General features: G+C 33.6%; 1 protein-coding gene and 1 pseudogene across 1 annotated transcript in view; one reads left to right on the forward strand and one right to left on the reverse strand.

Annotated features, from left to right (window-relative positions):
• The window catches only part of Lemd3 (LEM domain containing 3), a 68680-nt gene that overhangs the window by 35933 nt on the left and 11897 nt on the right, over positions 1–20850 (forward strand). The window contains exons 3-4 of the mRNA XM_087192247.1: positions 2108–2174; positions 4424–4491. Coding sequence (XP_087048373.1) covers positions 2108–2174; positions 4424–4491 — 135 coding nt within the window. The remainder of the gene's footprint in view (positions 1–2107; positions 2175–4423; positions 4492–20850) is intronic.
• Positions 14419–15068, reverse strand: LOC106010744 (G patch domain-containing protein 11 pseudogene; annotated as a pseudogene).

Here is a 20850-nt window from a genome sequence, read left to right on the forward strand (position 1 = left end):
TGCAAACTCACCTGCTTTAATTTTATAGCTAAATCAGATTCATCCTGGTTTTATATCAAATCCATAGCTACATTGTCATTGGAACTCTTCATTCTATTATGTTGAAGATTTCTATTGAAAATTATTTTGTAGTTTATTGTATCACAGATGTATATCTTTTAGAATCTTGAGTATCAGCCTATACTTTTTTTTGGTGCCTGATACTTGCAGATTGGAATTTTAATCTGTAATGTGGAGATAAGTATTGACTTGATTCAAAATCTTTCTCACCTAGTTTTGAGGTGGGAAGAAAGATAAAAGAGCTGGTAGGCAGGTTGTCAGCTGAAGGAGTAAATATCTTGTGTCTGTCAACCAAATGACATAAAACCAGAGACTGAAACCTTTAATGACTGTTTTTCTAATGTCAGTGATCAAAGCTGCATTGACAAAAGCATGCTACCTTTTGTGCAAACTTAATGTCTTTTCTTGAACATATACCATAAAAACGAATGAGGTAGTATGTCATTAGAGATATAAATGTTACTTTCCCAGCCTTTTATATCTTGCCTGAATTTGTTCCGTGATAATATGCATCCAGAAATCCTGTTTTGTTAGATATATCAAGAAGAAAGGAAATAATAAAGATGCCCCCCCCAATGAATCATGAATTTATTTCAGATAGTGTAAAAACTGTTACACCTTCTCTAAAACTTCCTCATGGCCTGTGCTGTTCCATTTTATTTACAATTAATTTCAAATTAGAAATATCATTGCTTTGGGCTATTTGTCATGATGCTTAGATAAATACCATTACAATAGTCCTTTCTCTGCTTTCTTTTCACACTATCATTTGTGCTTCTAGGCTGTCTTACACATTCTGGTCAGAGGAATATTCTTGATGTGTACACATTTGGTTTACTTTCCTCCTCAAATTTTCTAAATGAAGTCTTTGTCTTTGTCTTGTTATCTAGGGCTTTCTGGCAGAAAATTGCCAACTACTTTTCCAGTGGTTTGCTAAGTGAGGCACCAGTTATATAAGAATTATGAAAAATACTTTCATGCTTTCATGCCTTTGCTCATGGTGTTCCTTCTGCCTAAAATGCTGGTCAGTTCTAGTCTACCTGTGAAACTCAAATATTTTCTGTTCCACAAAGGGGTTTTCTCTTACCTCCTTCTTTTGTATTTACATTGTATTTTGCAACTGTCTTATAACACTTCATTTTATATTGTCCTTGAGAACAGAAATCATATTACTCATTGAGTCTCTTACTTTGCTGGCAGAACAGTTCTTAACTCCTACTTTTTAATTTCATGGAATGTTTGCTTCACTTTTGTGGTTCATAAGATTTTTTTAAAAAAATACAATAGCATAGTTGTGTTTTTTTCATGTTTTTTTTTTTTTTTAAATAGTATTCTTCAGCTGCTCCAGTGCAGAGGTAGAACTCTTAGCAGTTCATAAGATTAAACAGGGCCATCCTGGAAGCCTAGGAGAGGGTAAGGACCAAGTGCTAATATTCATTCTCTTAGTTTTGTATGGTTGAGTCAGATTAAAACAAAACAGGAAGGCCAGCCTTGAAGAAAAAGTGTGAAAACAGTCTTTTAAGAAGAATACAGGTGCCACCTCCTGGCTCACAAGCATGAGGTCCTGAGTTCGATCCCTGGTACCACAAAAACAATGCCGGGGATTTAGCTCAGTGGTTCCGCTGCCTGCCTTGCAAGTGCAAGGTCCCATGTTCCATCCCTGTTACAAAAAAAAAGAATACAGACAAGGATGCATTATATAGAGGGGGACTGGAAGCCTTCCTTGCTGTTATGAGAGTTTATTGTGTATGAGACCTTTTTTTGTTACCACTAATCTTAGTGCTAACTTTTTATTTTTTAATTTTATTTATTTATTTTTATAGTGCTAACTTTCTAATCATCCTCAACAAAGTAAATATTTAAAATACCAATTTAGAGGTGTAAACTGAGTTTCTTAAAATATAGTGGCCATTGTTTAAGAATTTGTTTTAGATTCTGTAGCTTCAGTGATTTTAAATTCATTTCCTATTTTTATTTTTGAGTAAGAATTATTGGAACATCTTTTTCTTAGAATTGGATATTTCATAATAATCTCTTTTAATTTTAGGAAAGTGAGAAGAATCTTATGTTGAGCACATTATATAAACTTCATGATCGATTGGCACAGCTTGCAGGTAATTAACATTCATAGTTTCTAAAAATTAATTTGTATATATGTGGTGTGTTGCCGGTAGAAATAGTCTTTCTCATTGCTTTATTATATTTGTGGAATATATTTACATGTTTTTACTATCTATAGTGTTTCTTTAAATATTATAGATAAAAAATATATAGGAATAGAAGGCCTTTTTCCGGTCATATGTATGTTGTGTTATATATTTTTATGTCAAACTAATTTCCTTGTTGCTTTAATAGTAACAAAATTTTGAAAATTTATAAAGGACTTGAATTGAGTAAGCAGTGAATTAACTGAAATCTTAGCCTAAATATAGATTTTTTTGGTGGTGTAATGTCTTCCCTTGGATAAATTAAATATATGATCTTAGAATATTCTCTCCTGATTTATTGAATTTTCCTTATATTCTGCTCCAAGTAAGTCTTTGAAAGCTCTCAGGTATCAGCACATCTGCAATTAGGATAATTTGTTAGACATGAATTAGTATCCATTTTAGCAGGTATAAGCTACAGTATAAGCATTATCTATTAACTTTTAAAGTTTTAAAGATATTCTAATTTTACATATAATATGAAAGTAGTCTTTAGATTTCCTTCTCAGTTATATGAAAATAAAAGTGTAGCTTTTCAAACTTTTTGATGCAGCAAACCCTTTTTAGGAAAACAGATCATTGGTAATAGCCTAGTGGATAGATGTGGAATTTCTGTGGTGGAAAGTCAGTACTTGGCATCCTTACAGTTGCCCAACTTCTTTTTTTGTTTGGGTCCTTAATTCAACTTTAGGCTTATAATTTTATATACATCACCAAATGCCTTCTTTGCTTTGGCGTACTGATTTTCATAGCCATATACTGCAAGATAATGACTTTTATTTGGTATGCTTTTATACCCAGAACTAGGTTAAGAATATTCTCTGGCTAGAAAATCTTGATATTGCTAACACAAGCATCTATGGCTATCACTGTAACTTTGTTCTATGTCTGTGACCCACTAGATAGCATAATCTGGGTTCCATTTAAAGATACAGATTCCTTCCTCTACAGTAGGACTTGGAAAACTTTTTTTCTGTGAAGGGCCTCATACTAGATATTTTAGGCTTTGCAGGCTAGACAGCCTCTCTCACAGCTACTCAATTCTGCTGTAACAGCATGATAGTAAGCATAAATACTAAATAAATGAATTAACTTGATTGCATTCCAATTAAATTTCATTTATAAAAGCAAGCAGCAGGACAGATTTGGCCTTGGGCTGTAGTTTGGTGACCTCTACTGTAGATCTATGGTATTCAAATCTCTGAGGATGCATTATGAAATTTGAAGGCTTATTTACCACATGGGTACTTTGTTCTTCCTCATAACTATTACCATTTAAATCTAGCTACTTAATTCGATCTCCAGAACCAAAAAAAAAAAAAAAAAAAAAAATCTAGCTACTTAAATAAAACTGGTAAATAAGAACATGGTTCTTTTATTATAGAAAAATGTGCCAAGGATTTTACTTTAACTATTGTACTAATGTGTTTAAAAATTTTTTAAACTGCTTGAAAGAAACAGGGCAGGAAACTTACAATTGAAGTTAAATGTAAGGATACTTTATCATTGATAACCATGTATAGTCTATAGAAAAAGCTTTGAATTCTCTTCTTAATTAGTTTTAAGAAAAGTGTAGTTTTTCAGACTTTTGGAGTACATCCCTTTGTAGAAATCAAACCATAGGTAGATACTTGTACCTACTTTTCCTGTTGGTCTGTGTTACAATTTTTCAGGTGTGCATACCTCTTGTTAAAGATAGTCTTAGTTATACTATGAAAATGCACTTGTTTTAGGACAGTGATTAAATTTAAACTTAATTGATCTTTGAATTATCATTAAGAATAGATGTATAAGTTAGCCCAGTGAACTTGTTGGATTTTTTTTCCCCTTTAGGAATAATACATATCTGGAAAGAGCCTCCTATGTACCAAGCTATGGTTTCTACACAGGCTTAGAATTTAGTTGGGAACAAAAGAAGAAAATATGTTCTTACCTAGATCAAAGGATATTTAAAGATTGTGGTTTCTATTAGGGTAGTTGTTTATTTACATTAATTACTACAATTTTCTGTAGAAAATACAAACAATATTGGTCATTATCTTTCTTTACTGATTATAATTTATAATTGTATAATTGGTAAAACATTTTGAATTAATTACATTTTTCTTCTGTTTTTAACATTGTACTGATTGAAAACAATATGCTAATCTTTCTAGGAGATCATGAATGTGGCAGTTCTAGTCAAAGAACACTTTCTGTTCAAGAGGCAGCTGCATATTTAAAAGTAAGCAGTGAAATTAGAATTTTAATAGCTATATTCTTAAAATTTATATAAATCATTGCTACTTATATCAGAAGCATCATGCATTGATTAATTGTACTGTTAAAAGCTCCACTTATTGTTTGGTGTAATGTGAGTACATGAGTAGATAAGAGAAAGTGAAATTGCCCAACATTTTTTGTTTTAGTTTGCTTTATACATTCTGTCTGAGAGAATACACATTATTTTGGAAAGGGTGTAAAAACTCTTGGTGAGCTGGGCATGATGGCCCACACCTGTAGTTCTACTTTAGAGGCTGAGACAGGAGAATCAACTGGACCTCAGGAGTTTGAGACTAGTCCCTGACCTCAAAAAAAGAAAAATAAATTGGTAAGCGGGAACTTGAGATAGGCGATTAGCGTGTAAGAAAACAAGTATGGAGCTGGGCATGATGGTACATGCCTATAATACCAGCACTCTGGAAAGCTGAGATAAGATTACAGGTTCGAGCCCAGCTTGGACACCTTAGTGATGTAGTGAAACCCTATCTCAAAATAAAAAAATTTTAAAAAGGCTGAGGATGTAGCTCATTTAGGTTCATTCCTCAGTACCACCAAAAAAATTAAAGAAAGCAAAGAAAAAAACTAGGCCTCTAATCCAGTGATGGTGAACCTTTTAGACCTTTCAATGATATAAATAGCCCACTGTGGCATGCAGCCATAGGTTTGCCACCACTGCTTCTAACCACTTACTTTAACCAGTTATTTTAAATCTTTTTCCTAGATTGTTTCATCTCAGGGTAGTAAAAGAATTTGCAGGTGAATCTTCTAAACTGCTGTAAATACTCTGAGAAATTTTGGATGAAAAGAAAGGTACTAGAGTATTGAAGATGGACAGATGTTATTCTGTTTTCTAAAAAGGAGAAAGGGCAGTTTGAAAACCATTCTGGAAAGCTTTATGTTACTGCAGTTTCATAAAGATAATTCCATAGAAACCGTTGAGTACTTGCAAATGGAAATGTTGATTCTTAGGAGCTGGCTGGCATGGGTTCAGTGTGAATAAGTCATGTCATGCAGTCACCACGCCCCCCTTAAAGATTGTAAAATACTCAAATAATCAACTTTATTACATTTTTAAATTTACAGTGCAGTATTGTTAACTGTGCACTGTTGCACGTCAAATCTCTAGAATTTTTTCATTTTTATAAACTGAAACCCTATTCTTTTGCAGAACAGCTTCCATTTCCCTCTCCTTCAATCCTCTGGTAACCACCAGTCTACTTTCTGCTTCTGTCAGTTTACTGTTAGCACCTCATATACACAGAATCATGCATTATTTGTCCTTCTGTGACCAGCTTATTTCATTTAGCATAATATCATCAAGGCTTATTCATATGGTAGGATATTTCAATATTTTCTTTTTTGAGACTGAGAAATATTCCATGATATATACAGAGTCCACCAAAAGTACATCCATTTCAAGGAAAAAAAACCTTGTATGAATATTTTAATGCTAAATTTATTGAGATATCATGAGATTAATGCAAGTTACTTTTGGCCCCTACAATTACAAGAGGTGCTCAGAGTGGTGGCCATTAGCTTCCAGACATTTATTAGTAAAGCAGACTGCTTCTTGGTTAACTTTGGTCATTGAGATTTTTGCACATGCATTTTTAGTTTCTTCTCTGAGGGCTGGCAATGTACAGTAGTGGGTTTTCTGTGATATACAACATACTCTAGGGTCCCCCATTTGTTGAAAGAACATCATGCTATTTTTCTTTTCCTGAAGTGTATATAACTTTTTTTTGGTAGACTGTAAACACACAAACACACATACACACACACATATTTTCTTCGTCTACTGATGGATTTTTAGGTTATTTCTCCTTGTTTATTGTGAATAATACACACCAGTGAACATAGGAATGTAAATGTCTCTTCAAGCTCCTGCTATCAATTCTTTTGGATAAATGCCCACAAATAATTGAATCATTTGATAGTTCTTTTTTTGAGGTGTCTACACACTCTTCTCTAATGGCTCTATTTACATTCCTACCAACACTGTACAACACTTGTTCTTTTCTGTTTTTTAAGGTACTAACAGGTGTGAGTTGGTATCTCTTTGTGTTTTTGATTTTCATTTCCCTGCTGATGAGTGATTTTGATCATCTTTTCATGTACCATTTTTATAAATTTTATATATCTGTATATGCACGTATCATCTGTTGGTATTTGTATGCCTTATTTGGAGAAAAGCTGTTCTAGTCTTTTGCCCATTTAAAAACATTGAATTATATATTTCCATTGGAATGTTGTTGGGGGTTCCTCGTGTATTTTATTAGTATTATATATTAATATTAGATACATAGCTTGCCATTACTCATTCATTCCATAGGTTCTTTTGCACAGAATTCCTTGTTTCCTTTGTCACCCATAGACTTTAATACAGTTCCACTTGTCTACTTAAGCTTTTGTTGCTTATGCTTTTAGTGTTACATCTAAAAATTCACTCTTCACACCAATGTCATGAAGCTTTTCTTCTATATTTTCTTCTAGTTTTATATTTTCAGGTGTTATATTCAAGTCTTATCCATTTGAGTTGATTTTTGTGTATAAATATCTGTCTTAGTTATATTTGTCATTGCTGAGAAAAAAAATACCTGACACCCAAAATTAAAGGAGAAAAGGTTTATTGTACCTCACAATTTGTAGAGGTTTCATTTCATAGTTGGCCGGCTCCAAGGCAAGGTGGCATGGAAGAGGGGCATTACAGAGGAGAAACAGTTCATGGTAGGCAGAAAGCACCAAAGCAGCAAAGTAACAAAGAAGCAGCAAGCAACAACAGCAACCCTCTCTCTGTCCCTTATATTCTATCCAGGCTACATGCCCTTAGGGGAGGTAGCACTCACATCCAGAGTGGTGCACCCTTAATCCTAGCATCGCACTGGGAATCAGTCTCAATATCACATCCTTAATCTCAGCATCACACACTCTAGGTCCAGCCACCTCTGAATAGCTCCAGCTGTGGCTTCATGAGCCTTTAGGGGAACAGCTAGATACAAGCCCAAAATACTCATGCACATCTCATTATGCATAAGGCATGTAGTCCATCTCCAAGAATTGTCAAAGTTAACAGTTTCAGCATTGCTGAAAAGTCCAAGTCAAAAGTCTCTTCCAAGATTTAGGCAAACTTATCTGCAAGCCCTGAAACAAATGGAAAATAAGTTAAACACTCTTAACATGCAGTGTCACAAGATAGACATTAATCTTACAAGTGAATTGGCCTTTTTATCATTATATAATGTTCTTCCTTACCTTGTGTAATACTTTTGGACTTAAAAGTCTATTTTATCTAATATAAGTATTGTTACCACTATTGTTTATTGCTATTTGCATGGAATATGTTTTTCTGTTCCATCACTTGTGGTGGCCTATGTGTGCCCTTAGATCTAAACAGAGTTTTTTGTACATAGAATATAGTTGGATTTCATTTTTTTAGTTCAGCCATTCAGTATGTTAATTAGGAAATTTAATCCATTTGTATTTAAAGTACTGACAGGAAAAAACTATTGCCATTTCTGTTTTCCCTCCATTGGGGGCCTTTTGTCTCTTTTCCTCTTGTTTCATAGTTTTGTTTTGTTTTTAGTGACAAGCTTTGATTCTTTTTTCATTTCTTTCATTTATGTTCTGTAGGCATTTTTTTGTAGCCTACTATAGGAACTTAAATAAAATATCTTATATATACCACATTTTTATCTGATAATATCTTAACTTCAGTCACATAAAAAATGTCTACTCTTATATCACTTCCTCCCATCCTTTATATTATTGGTGTCACAACGTGCATCTTTTTATATTGTGTATCTATTAACATATTTATGAGTTATTTTTTATAGTTTTGTATTTTAAGTTGTATGTGACAGTTAAGAGTTACTTATGTATCACCATTGCAGTGTTACAGAATTTATATTTTTACCTTTACCAATGAATTTTATACTTAGATATGCTTTCATGTTGTCATCTAGCAGCATTTTATTTAAGTTTAGGACTGCTATAACATTTCTTGTAAGGCAGTTTTGGTGATGGTGATGATGAACTTCCTCAATTTTTGTTTATCTGGGAAAGTTTTTCTCCTTCATTTTTGAAGGATATTTTCTCTGGATGTATTGTGGTTGGCAGTTCTTTTTTTTCTTTCAGCATTTTGAACATGTCTTTTTACTCTTTTGCTTTTTAAGGTTTGTGCAAAAAAATCTGCTGATAGTCTTATGTGTGCTTCTTTGTACATGCTGGGCAGCTTTTATCTTGTTGCTTTCAAAATTCTGTCTTTGACTTTTGAAATTTGATTATGTCTTCATGTGGTCTTATTCAGATTTGTCTTCATTTGGGTCTGTTGAGCTTCTTGAATCTTAGTGTCTACCTCTTATGTAAATTTAGGGAATTTTTGGCTATATTTTAAAATATATTTCCCCCCTCCATTTCTGTTTTCTTTTGGTACTTTCATAATATGTATATTGGTCCATTAGGTGGTGTTTTATGAGTCCCTTGTCTTTTCTCATTCTTCCTCATTCTTGTTTTATTTTTCTGCCTGGAGAGTATCAAATGGTTCTTTTTTTTAAACAGATATTTATTTATTTATAATTCATTAAGTTTATTGGTACATTTTAGGTATACAATATGATGGCATTCATCATTGGGAATTTGTACCTTTACGTAATATATCTTGGTTCTTGTTTTTTTCCCCCATTCTCCTGCCCTCCCTTCAACCCCTCTACCCTTCCCCATTTACAAAGCCTGTTTCCATTTTTTCCTTTTCTCATATTTATTCCTTTTCCTTACCTTACCTCTCCTACTTCCCCTCTTTGGGCCTTATCTTCCTATTTCACACTGTCTGTTCTACATATTTTTTTGGTACCAGGGATCAAACTCAGGTCCTTCCGCTTGAGGGCCAGGTGGCGGAACCACTGAGCTAAATCCCTGGCCCTGTCTATTCTACATTTTGATCCTTATTTACACTTTGAGTTTACTGGTGACTGGATAAAGAAGATTTTTTTAATATATATAAAATGGAGTACTAAGCTGTAAAGAATGAGAAACTAGAGACATTTAAACTATAGAGACATTTAAAGCTAAATGGATGCACATTGAGGCCATACTCTTTTAAGTGAAATAAATAGGACATGTGTTAATACCAAATAGTTTCTCTTGTGTTAGAAACTCAAATGGTTCTTTGAGTTTGCTGGTTCAGTTTTCTACTTCAGACTACTCTTGAACCTCTTTTTTCAATTTAGTCATTGTGTTCTACAATTTCTGGTTCTTTTTAACATTTTCTGTCTCTGCGTATATTCTCAGTTGCATGAACATCATTTTTCTGATCTTTTTGAATATCTTACTGGTGGGCTTTTTGCGTATCTTATGTGAAATAATGGAAAGTGTTTTTACTTTTAGTAGTAGGAAATGATCTCACTTCTTGCTTTCTCTTTTTTATCCACTTAAATATCTTAGAGAGTCATGGTACAGATATGTATTATGGTTGGTCATATATTGTTGGAGAAAGATTCATTTACATTTCAGACCTTAAGACTTATTAAGGATATATTTGAAAGACTAAAGAAATGGGATAGGAAGTGGGAACAGGATAGTGCCTGACTAATAGTCCAGCTGGACCTGAGAAAGAGGCTGGGATTAGTGTGTAAGGTTTATTAATGTCTGTTCTCTCTTGCCAAGTCATTTGATTGCAGGTGTAGGTTAGCAGTAAGACAAGGTAAATAAAATACAGACCTAGAGTTGGAACACATTGGGATCTAAGTCAGGTAGCAGTAGAGTTCATATAAGAGATTAGTTCCACTAAAGTCTTGTAACAGAAAATTTATTGGAAGCACCCACTCATGAACCAAGTGGGAAACTATATCTAGTAAAAAAAAAGATGTTAATGAACTGCCATCTTAAAAATATTTTCATTTCCTTTTCCTGAATTGATTTTGTGTTTCAGATTAGGTTTTTAATTTTTAATTTAGAATTTCTGCTATATTTTAAAAAATTAATATTGCCACAAATATTTTACATTATAAATATTTCATATTATTGAAATTATGTGCATTTCCTTCTGTCATGGAACAGGTTTTTTTGAGGACTTCTGAAACTGGATATTATGACTATATCAGTTTATGGCTTTTCAATATTATAAAATCATTCTAATCTTTACATATAGTATTAGATTGTCTACACATTTCCTTAGGAAATGTTAGAAAGGTAACAACTTGTTTAATGACAGTGAACTTTTAAAATCTTTTTAATGCTTTTGATATATGTTCAGGTTACCTCCAAATTTTTTTTTTACCTTTATTAGTACATGTTTGCAGTATATAATGATTCCATTCACTGCAGGAAATTAGTACATAACACATTTCAATTCTATTTTTTTCCTCTTCCTTCAACTCTCCTTTTATTTTTCCCAGCATCAGATTCATTTATCTTATAAGACTTTACAAAGTTACATATTGAAAACCGGACTAATAGGCCAAAGAACGTATAAAACATGTAAGTCAATTGTACTAAGTCAGGGAACCCTTTTAGATACATTGTCCACATTGGATTACAATACCTTATTTCTCTCTCTCTTTCCTATTATCTGTCTCTTATTTCATACTATATATATATATATATATATATATATATGTATATGTATATATATATATTTTCATATATGAGAAACCATGCGATATTTAAGCTTTTGTTATCTGATTATAGCACTTAACATTATGGTCTGAAGTTCCATCATTTTCCTACAAATGACTGAAGTTCATCCTTCTTTATGGCAGAGTTTACTCTATTATATATAAATACAACATTTTCTTTGTGCATTCATCTGTTGATGGACATATAAGCTGCTTCCAAGATTTAGCTATTATGAATTGTGCTACTATAAACATGGTTATGCATACATCACTGTGATATGGTGTCTTTAACTATTTTGGAAAGACGCCTAGAAGGGGAATAGTTGGGCCAAATGGAATTTCTATTTTTAGTTTTTTGAGGAATCTCCATACTGATTTCCCTAGTGGTTATATCAGTTTATTGTCCCACCAAACTTAGAGAAGTGTTCCTTTCTCCCTGTATCCTCTCCAGCCTTTGTTATTGGTTGATTTCTTTATGGTTGCAATTCTTTCAAGAGTGAGATAGACTATCACTGTTGTTTTAATTTGGATTTCTCAAATGGCCAGTGATGTTAAATGTTATTTCATATATTTATTGGCTGTTTGTATTTCATCTGAGAAGTATCTGTTCATACTTCCAAATTTAGAGCATATTTTAAGCACAATCTAGACCAAATTGGCCATTTAATTTTATCTATAAGGTAGTGTAAATATGGAAGAACCTCACTTAAAAATTTGTATCAAACAACAATAATGTGCATATTGTGAGCTTTCTGCTTATAGAGAAAGCTCTGTTGTACACTTCCATATATTTACAGTGTAGTTTCACATGTAACGTTTAAATTTTGGGATTCAGGAGTAAAAGAACCAAAGAATGTTTAGGGTTCCTACAGGTGTGAGCTAAATTTTTCTCAGCTTCTAGTGCATTTTAAGCACAATACAGTAAATGTAAAAATGATGATGTAAAAGGAGTAGATGAACCTCAATTAGATGTTTTTATTTTCTTGAATTTGATTCTTCACATTTGATTATCATTTTGTTTCTTCTACTTCCCCCTTCAGAGGAAGTTCGTATAAAATGAATTATTAGTTTAAGTAATTTAAACACTTTTTCTAACTCCTTTAATCTTTTCTTTAGCCTTTTTTTCTCATTTTTTATATTGAAAGCTTTTTATTTGTAAAGTTGAGGTCCCTCTGGTGGAACATTTAGGAAATACATAGGACTATATTTTTATGAATATTCTTATTATGTTAAATGGTAGCGATGTAGGATAACTTCCACAGAATAATGTAATGAATGTAATAATGTTCAGACCCTATGTTGCTCTCAAAATTTGATTAACTTTTGACACAATATGAATACATATAAGATTTGTGAAGAAATAATGGGAAAGGTGATAGCTACAAAAGTGCCAACTTGTAATAAGACCAGACAGATTTTTATGGCCTAGTTTTGAATGCCAATCACTATTAATAAGATTGTATCTGTGGGAAAATAAGAATTCTGAGAAGTGGGAAATTTCATAATAATTACAATTTATTAAGTATAATTTATTTTGGTACTTACTATATATTACCTTTACTTTCACAATGATCCAGCAAGGTAGATGATGTCAGACCTACTTTATGAAGAAACCAAAGCTTAGAGGGATTCCATAACCATCCAGCTAGTCTATGATTGATTATACCATCCAACAGGCACTACACTAGTTTCCCTATTACATGACCACACTGGGCTCATAACTGCTAGCTCCAGTTACCAATGGGGAAGGGACTAACTATTAAGGGTTACAAATTATCTAAAGTGTGGTCAAAGTAGGTATGTGTGTATAGATGACATATTTTCTTTTCTTCATGTTGAACATATAGGTAGTATGTATTTGAGCCAAGATTTGATCCTGGGCCTGCCTGATTCTAAAGACCATATTTTCCCTCTTATTTCTGGAGGTGAAAGATCATTAAGATCCCAGTGAGTCATCAGTAGTGAAAATTATCTTCAGCATTATTTCTGTGTGTTATATTTCAAAAGGTGGTATCTGATGTATGACATATATCATTTCACAATTAACCAGAATGTTCACTAAATAGAAAGCCACATCGCTATTTTTACCTTGTAACGTAATCATTTCATGAGAACTATCCATATTAGATTTTTAATTCCTGCTTGATTTGTCCATACACCGGTGTCTTATTCCCTCCTTAATGAAATTTTAGTGGTGTATTTAATGAGTAAAATCTTCTATGTGGAACAGTATTATTTTTAACTTTGAAACTGTAGTCTTAGTTTGAAGCATCTGACAAGGGTTTTAAAATATACATTTTTTTTCCCTCCTTTTGGTACTGGGGATCGAACTCAGGACCTTGCGCTTGCAAGGCAGGCACAGTGCCACTGAGCCCCTGGCCCTAAAATATATATTTTTGACCTATTGTTGAATATGTTTTGAAGGATGCATCATGGGTGTGTTATGTGTACACACATATTGTACTAAAATATATTTAAGATTTTTGGAAAACATGCTCTATATTTAGAAAGATTTATATTAAACAGTGAATAATATGTTGATGAGCTGTTGCCTATAGAAAAATAGTAATAAGTAATGGTTGTAATAAACCTGCTTTAAACATTAAAAACTAAGTTTTTAATTTTTTGTTATCAGTTATTAAAAAATGTTTGTTTTATGATGGTAGAATGTCTTATTTTAGAGGTTGCAAACTGTGGTCCATTGGCCAATCCATCTTGTTTTTGTACGGCATGTAAGCTGTGTCTCTACAACATTCTTAAAGGTTGCTTTACAGGCAAACTGAAATATGTATGGCTTCAAAGCTTAAAGTATTTGCTCTCTTGCCCTTTACAAAAGAAAGTGGTAGTTGACCCCTGCCTCAACTACATCTTTCTATATGGCTAGAAAAAGTGGATAATAAAATAGTTTAAACTCTTAATCAGGTAGTTGCTATCTAAGAGTGCTACAATATTAACACAAAATAAGTAATTAGCCTAAGAAATAAACTCAATTTTTACTACAAAAAGTCTTCTTTTTGGTACCAGGGATTGAACTCAGGATCTTGCGCTTGTGAGGCAGGCAGCAGAACCACTGAGCTAAATCCCCGGCCCTACAAAAAGTCCATTTTATAGTGCTATTGTAGAACTCTTTTATTTTTTATTTTTTTATTTTTATTTTTATTTTTTTGTAGAACTCAAGTACGGTGTAGAATATTTGTGGAAGTAATGGCATAGTTAAGACCTCAGTACACTTTTGATTCTTTTTGAAGGTCCTCTTTCCTTACTGGAATAAACAGTTCTTACTTAATTATGAATAATCTTAGTCGATCTGCAGAAGTTGGTCCCGGGCAATTTGAAGATAGATTTTCTTTATCTTCATAGGCTGTTCCACACCAAATACAATACAGTTGTTCTTCCCTTAGATAACCAGTCAGTATTTGTAGTTTTTCCAGTACACTTAAATCTTCTGTCTTGTATTGATCTTCATCCTCTTCTTTTTCTTCTTCCTCTTCTTCACTTTGTTCTTCAGGCTTCAACCAGTACCATGCCTCTCTGGGAACCTGAATATTCTTTTGAGTATCCAATTCTTGACAGGCTTGTTGGCTTCATTTAAGATCTCCTTCAAGTTTCATTTCATCTTGGTTGTTTTTAAGTTGCATCCAAAACTATACTGCAGCTTTTTCTTCAGCTTGGTTTTTCACATGAATCTTTCTTTTGTAGCTTTCTTATTTTTCTTCTGCTTTCTGTTTTAATAATGCCTCATGACCAATGGCACTTTTCCCTGTTTTGATGTTAAGAGGAATTGGCTCAATAATACTATCTCCATTCTTGCCAAGAGCTTGACCACTTTTATAGCCCATCTTTTGGAGCAAAGCAAACCCTTTGTTTTCACAGCCTAGTGCATTTTTCAACCCAGTGTCACGTCTTTCTCTTTCCTCTTCTTTTAAACTCTTCTATTTTTCAAATTAGCTTCCTGTTGCTTTTATTTCTGGTACCAGGGATCGAACTCGAATCCTTGCACAGCAGGCGGCGAAACCACTGAGCCAAATCCCCGGCCCTTCCTGTTGCTTTTCTTCTTTTTTATGGGCTTCTTGAATTTACCTCAGCATTGGCAATCCTGGTCTGATACCTTCTTGGACATTAATGAAGGAATCAGACGTATAATCCTCTTCTTCTGCCATGTTCAACTTCATCTACTGTCTGACATATTCAGCCTGGTCCAGGTCCAGACACTTTTGATTCTTTAATAAGGTTTTAAATAAATTATCAATTGCTTTATAAGAATGTGTATAAATACAATGAACATATTGTCCTTCTGTTATATCCTAAATAGTCAGTTGCTATCTTGAAGTTTTAAGCTGTTTGTTCCTTCTCATACCTAGCTTATTAAAGTAGGTGTCCATGTTAATTTGAATCACTATAGACATTTCTAAAGATAATTTATCAATCTATTATCTATCCAACTATCTAACTTTGAGAAGGAGAGTCTCTCACTAAGTTGCCCAGTCTGTGCTTGAATTTGGAATCTTGCCTCAACCTTCCAGAGTGCTAGGATTAAAGGAGAGCACCACATCTGGCTTCAACATTTGTTTAAAAAATAAGCTATCCTTGTCTAGTAGTATACATACTGTCACAATACACTGAATATTATAGTAATACACCCGAAGAACAGTTGTGTAAACAAATAAATGCAACATGTATATTTCACCAATTTAAAAAAATACCCTCATGCTTCATACCTTTGTACTTCAAAGGATGCTATAGTGTCTGTTTCTTTGAAGATTTTGATAATCTCCACTCCTTTAATGGATAAACTTTCTGAAAGGAAAACCAAAATAAAATGTTTCTGTAAAGAAGTCTATGTAGTAAGTAACATTGCAATGAAGTGTAAATACAATAATGTTTTCTCCAGCTCTGTGGATAACCCATATTAATCTTTTTTTGTTGTTGTTACCGGTGATCGAACTCTGGTCCTTGTGCTTGCGCAGCAGGTGGCGAAACCGCTGAGCTAAATCCCCGGCCCATATTAATCTTGCTTTGTGGATTTTCAAAGTTCTGTATGGCTTGTACTTTAGCCAGTCCTAATCCATGCATTATAACCAAAAATATCTCTTGATGCTCCTTCATCTTTAAATAGTCAGTATTTTTCTTCTCTTAAAATAAGTAAATGTTGAGTTTGATCCCCAGTACCAAAAAAAAGTAAATGTGATTTATGTTTGATTCTTGGTTGTACATAGTTAGAATCATGTGAAGTTATTTTGTGTAATTTTATTGGATAATATTTTAAAGGAGTATTTGCTAGGCATGGTGATACGGTACTGTACATGCCTGTAATCCCAGCACTTAGGAGGCCAAAACAGAAGGATCAAGGGTTCAAGGTTAGCCTGGGCTATATACTAAGTTCATAGCAAGACTGGACCCTGTTGCAAGACCCTGTCTCAAAAAAACAAACAAATAATCACCTTTTCTCAATTCTTTTTTAGTTCTTGCTCATTTTAGTACATATCTTTTATAATTATAAATGTATCTAAATTGAATGTTGTAGTTTTTTTTAAGCAGCTGTTTAGTTCTCATGATCATTGTGAGTTCATAAAATCCATTGAAACATTCTCATATAAACCATGCTCTACAGATTTTCTGGACATTTCTAAGCATGGTAATGAGCAGTCCTGCTCAAATAAATAACAATAATATATGGCCTATAGTTACCTTAAGCATCTCAAAAATCCTGGTAGTATTTTCATCTAAGTAATGATGCCTAGAAGGTCACCACTGCTTTGTAAAACTTTTCGTTACATTTGCATATTTGATTATTAAAATAACAGCCAGTATCATATTAGAAAGTAAAGTATGCTGATCAGATGAAAATTTTAGTTTCCAATCCTGCTGAAGAATCCCCTGATAATATGCGACAGCCTCTTCTTGTACAGTTTTATTTATTTATTTAGGAACCAGGGATCAAACTCAGGGCCTTTTGCGCTTGAGAGGCAGGCATGGTGCTGCTGAGCTAAATCCCCAGTCCTATACAATTATTTTTAAAGAGATTTTTAAAAGCATTTCTATTTTAGGTATATAATCTTTATACTTCAAAAGTACATAAAAACATACTTTGTAACAGACTATAATCTCTTGAACACAAGCAATTTTGACTTTAGTGCTATACTTCCGATTTCTAGTATACTGCCTGGCACGTAGTGGACCCTCAATAAGTATTTATTGAATAAAAATAATGGAAGGATGTTTACAGTAGTATTTATTAATTCAGATATTTTTTCCCTTAAAGTTTATTGGTACATTTTAGGTATAAAATACAGTTACATTCATCATTAGGATCTTGTACCATTACATGAGTATCGTGGTTCTTATTTTTTTCCCCATTCCCCTGCCCTCACTTCACCCCCTCCACCCTTACCTATTTGCAAAGACTTTGTTTCCATTTTTTTCTTTTCTCATATTTTTTCTTTTCCCTTTTTTCCTTTCCTCTACCCCTCCCACTTCCCCTGCTTCTTTAGACCTTTTCTTCCTATTACACAATATCAATTATACATTTTTAAAATTACAATATCAAGATCTAGGAGGCATTAGCACAGATTTTACAGAATTTAAAAGGATATAGAAAGCATATTACAAAAATCTTTTTTGAAATAAATTTGACAACTTCTAAGAAGTACCTTGGAAAACAAATTAATGAAGCTAACTCTAGAGGAAATATAAAATTTGAATAGCACCTATTAAAGTATATTCCTAGCTTAAAAACCTACCTATATGACAACAGCAGGCTCATATGCATTTTAACTGATAAATTATATGAAACAAAGCAGAAAAAAGAAGGAACACTTCTCCCTTCATTTTAGGAACTCAACATTGTGTTAATCCTAAAACTGGATAAAGATAATAGAAGAAAAAATTATGAACATCGATAGAAATTTGTTTATCAAAACAAACTATTAGAAGTCTGATCTGGCAGTATGTAGAAAGTGGTTTTGATATAGGGATGGCAGTGTTGGTTCAGCATTGGAAGATCCACCCCTAAAAGTCATCGTTTTAACAGGAAAGGAAAAAGCCGTATGATCCTGTCACTAGTTGGAGAAAAAGTATTGGACTAAATTCTACAGCTGTTCATGGTAAAAGCTATCAGGAGACTAGAAGTAAAACAGAACCTTCTCAACAGATTAAAGACATGTACTCCATACTTCCAGCGAGAATGCCTTATATGAATGGAGAAGATATAATGATTTCTCCTTAAGGTGGGGAAGGAGGGCAGATATGCTTACTCTTTATCTGTCCATTAAACTTTGAAACCTAGGCCCCACCAAACTAGTCTGGCAATAAAATGACACAGGATAGGATTGGCAAGGTAGAAGTAAAATCTTTATATGTAGATGAAATGATCATCTACAGAGAAAATACTAAGAAATCTCGAGGAGCACCTAGAACTTGTAATTGAATTTAGCAGGATTAGAAAATACAACATATATATAAAAATTCAGGTCTGTGTATACTTGCTATAAATGAAGAACTGGATGTTGAAATTTAAAAGTTATGTAGGAGTACAAAGGACCTAGGAAAGTTAAAAAAAAAAAAGACAAAAAACAGTGTTGGAAGGCATTTAGTACCTAATTTTAAGACTTCTTCTAAAGCTACAGTGATCAAGGCAGTGTTGGTGTGAGGAAAGACATATAGATCATTGGAATAAAACAGAGAATCTAGAAATAGAACCACACATATATGGTCCACTGAGTTTTGAAAGATTATTTAACATTAGCATTTTATTGAATATAAATTCAATTCAAGAGCTGAGGAAGAGATAGTGTTTTCAGCAAGTGGCACTAGAACACCTGGTATCCATATATAAAAAATTAACCTCAGTCCTTTATTTCCATACATGAAAATAACTTGAAGGGATCTATGAACCTAAATATGAAAGCCTAAAAGTGTAAAACTTTATGAAGCAATTATAAGGGAAAATATTTATGAATTCAGGGTAGGCAAGAACTACCTAGGATACAAAAAACACGATGTATAAAAGAAAAAAAATTGATAAATGAGATTCCATCAAAATTTAGAACTTTAAATGACATCATTAAAATGAAAAGTAGCCCTTAAACAGACCCTATTTACAATGCATATAACCTATGACCAGAATATATAAAGAACTCTTACAGCTCATTAATAGACAACCCAGTTAAAAAGTAGACATAAGATGATAAATAGCCAGTACAGCACAAGGAAATGTGTGCAACTCTAGAATCAGAAAAATACTCATCAGTACAATAACAAGATTGAATGATGCACTCATTAGGGAGATGAAGTTGAAAGTTTTAAAAGCCTTGTCATGACTTTTTCTTTTTGTTGGATTCTCCAACTTTGCATTTAATTTGTCACGCCCAAGGGATTCATTCTGCTGGGTTTCCGGGGGTTGTGATCCTCATTGTCTTTTCCTAGGGTATTGTCTAAAATCTTTTGGAGTGCCAGTTTAGTATTCATGCATTTCCGAGGTGCTCTTTATCATGAAAGTATCTTATTTCTCCATCAATTTTGAAAGATAGTTTTGCAAGGTACATCAGTCTGGGTTGGAGGCTGTTTTCCTTTAGGACTTGAAATACATCACTCCAAGCTCTTCTTGCCTTGAGGCTTTGCATTGAGAAGTCTGCTGTGATTCTGATGGGCTTTCCTTTGTATGTGATTTGTTTCTTTTCTCTCACTGCTTGTAGAGTTTTGTTCTTCTGTTGGATTTCTGGAATCCTAACTATTCTATGCCTATGTGTAGATTGTTTTTGATTAAGGCTAGCTGGAGTCCTATATGCCTCACTTATCTGTATGTCAAGTTCTTTTCCCCTCCTTGGGAAGTTTTCTGCCATCACTTCTGTGAACAGTTTTTTTTTGTCATCTGCACTCTCTCCTGTTTCTTCATTGACTCCAATCAGTCTTATGTTATTCTTCTTTGCATTGTCTAGCAGCTGCTAGATTCATTTTTCGTGGTCCCTTATAAGTTTAAAGCAATTTTTCTTTTCCTGGTCACTAATTGCAATGTTATCTTCTATATCTGAAATTCTGTCCTTGCATTGGTTCATTCTGCTGTGCAGACTTTTGATGGAATTTTTAATCTCCTGGAAATCTGTTTGCATCTGTTTTATGGATTCCATTTGTTTCCTATGTTGGGATTCCATCATATTCCTCAGACCCTCTATTTTTTTATCTGTGTCCTCTCTAGACTTATTAATCATGTCTTGCACCATGAGCACAATCTTTGCTGTTATCTGAGTAATTATTTCTGATTTCATTTTTCCCAGATCCTGTTTTGTTGCCAGTTCAGAGAGTCCAGGTATTTGAGTATCAGATTGTTCCATCTTGTTTCCCTTTGGGGTTGCTGTAGGTGATCTGGAAGTCTGTTTCTGAGGCTTGTTTACACGTCTTCTCATTTCCACGGGGAGGGGGTTGCTTCTGGCACCCATGTGGCTCACCTTCTCTGCCCTAGGAGTGTGGGATGGTGGCAGAGGGGCTGCCTTCTGGGCGCTGGGACCAGCTCAGCTTCTCTGCCCTAGGAACATGGGATGAGGTATATTTTTAATTGGCTAGAGAATAACAAAAACCACAAAAGATTGGGCTGGGATGTAATTTAGTGATAGATCGTTTGCCTAGCATGCATGATGCCCTGGGTTCCCTCCCCAGTAAGGAGTTGATTAATCAGTAAGGAGTTGTTTAAATTATAGAATGACCATACAATGGAA

Source organism: Heterocephalus glaber, unplaced genomic scaffold (assembly GCF_053883595.1).
Source record: "Heterocephalus glaber isolate CG9 unplaced genomic scaffold, H.glaber_assembly_v1.0 deba00001569, whole genome shotgun sequence".
NCBI lineage: Eukaryota > Metazoa > Chordata > Mammalia > Rodentia > Bathyergidae > Heterocephalus > Heterocephalus glaber.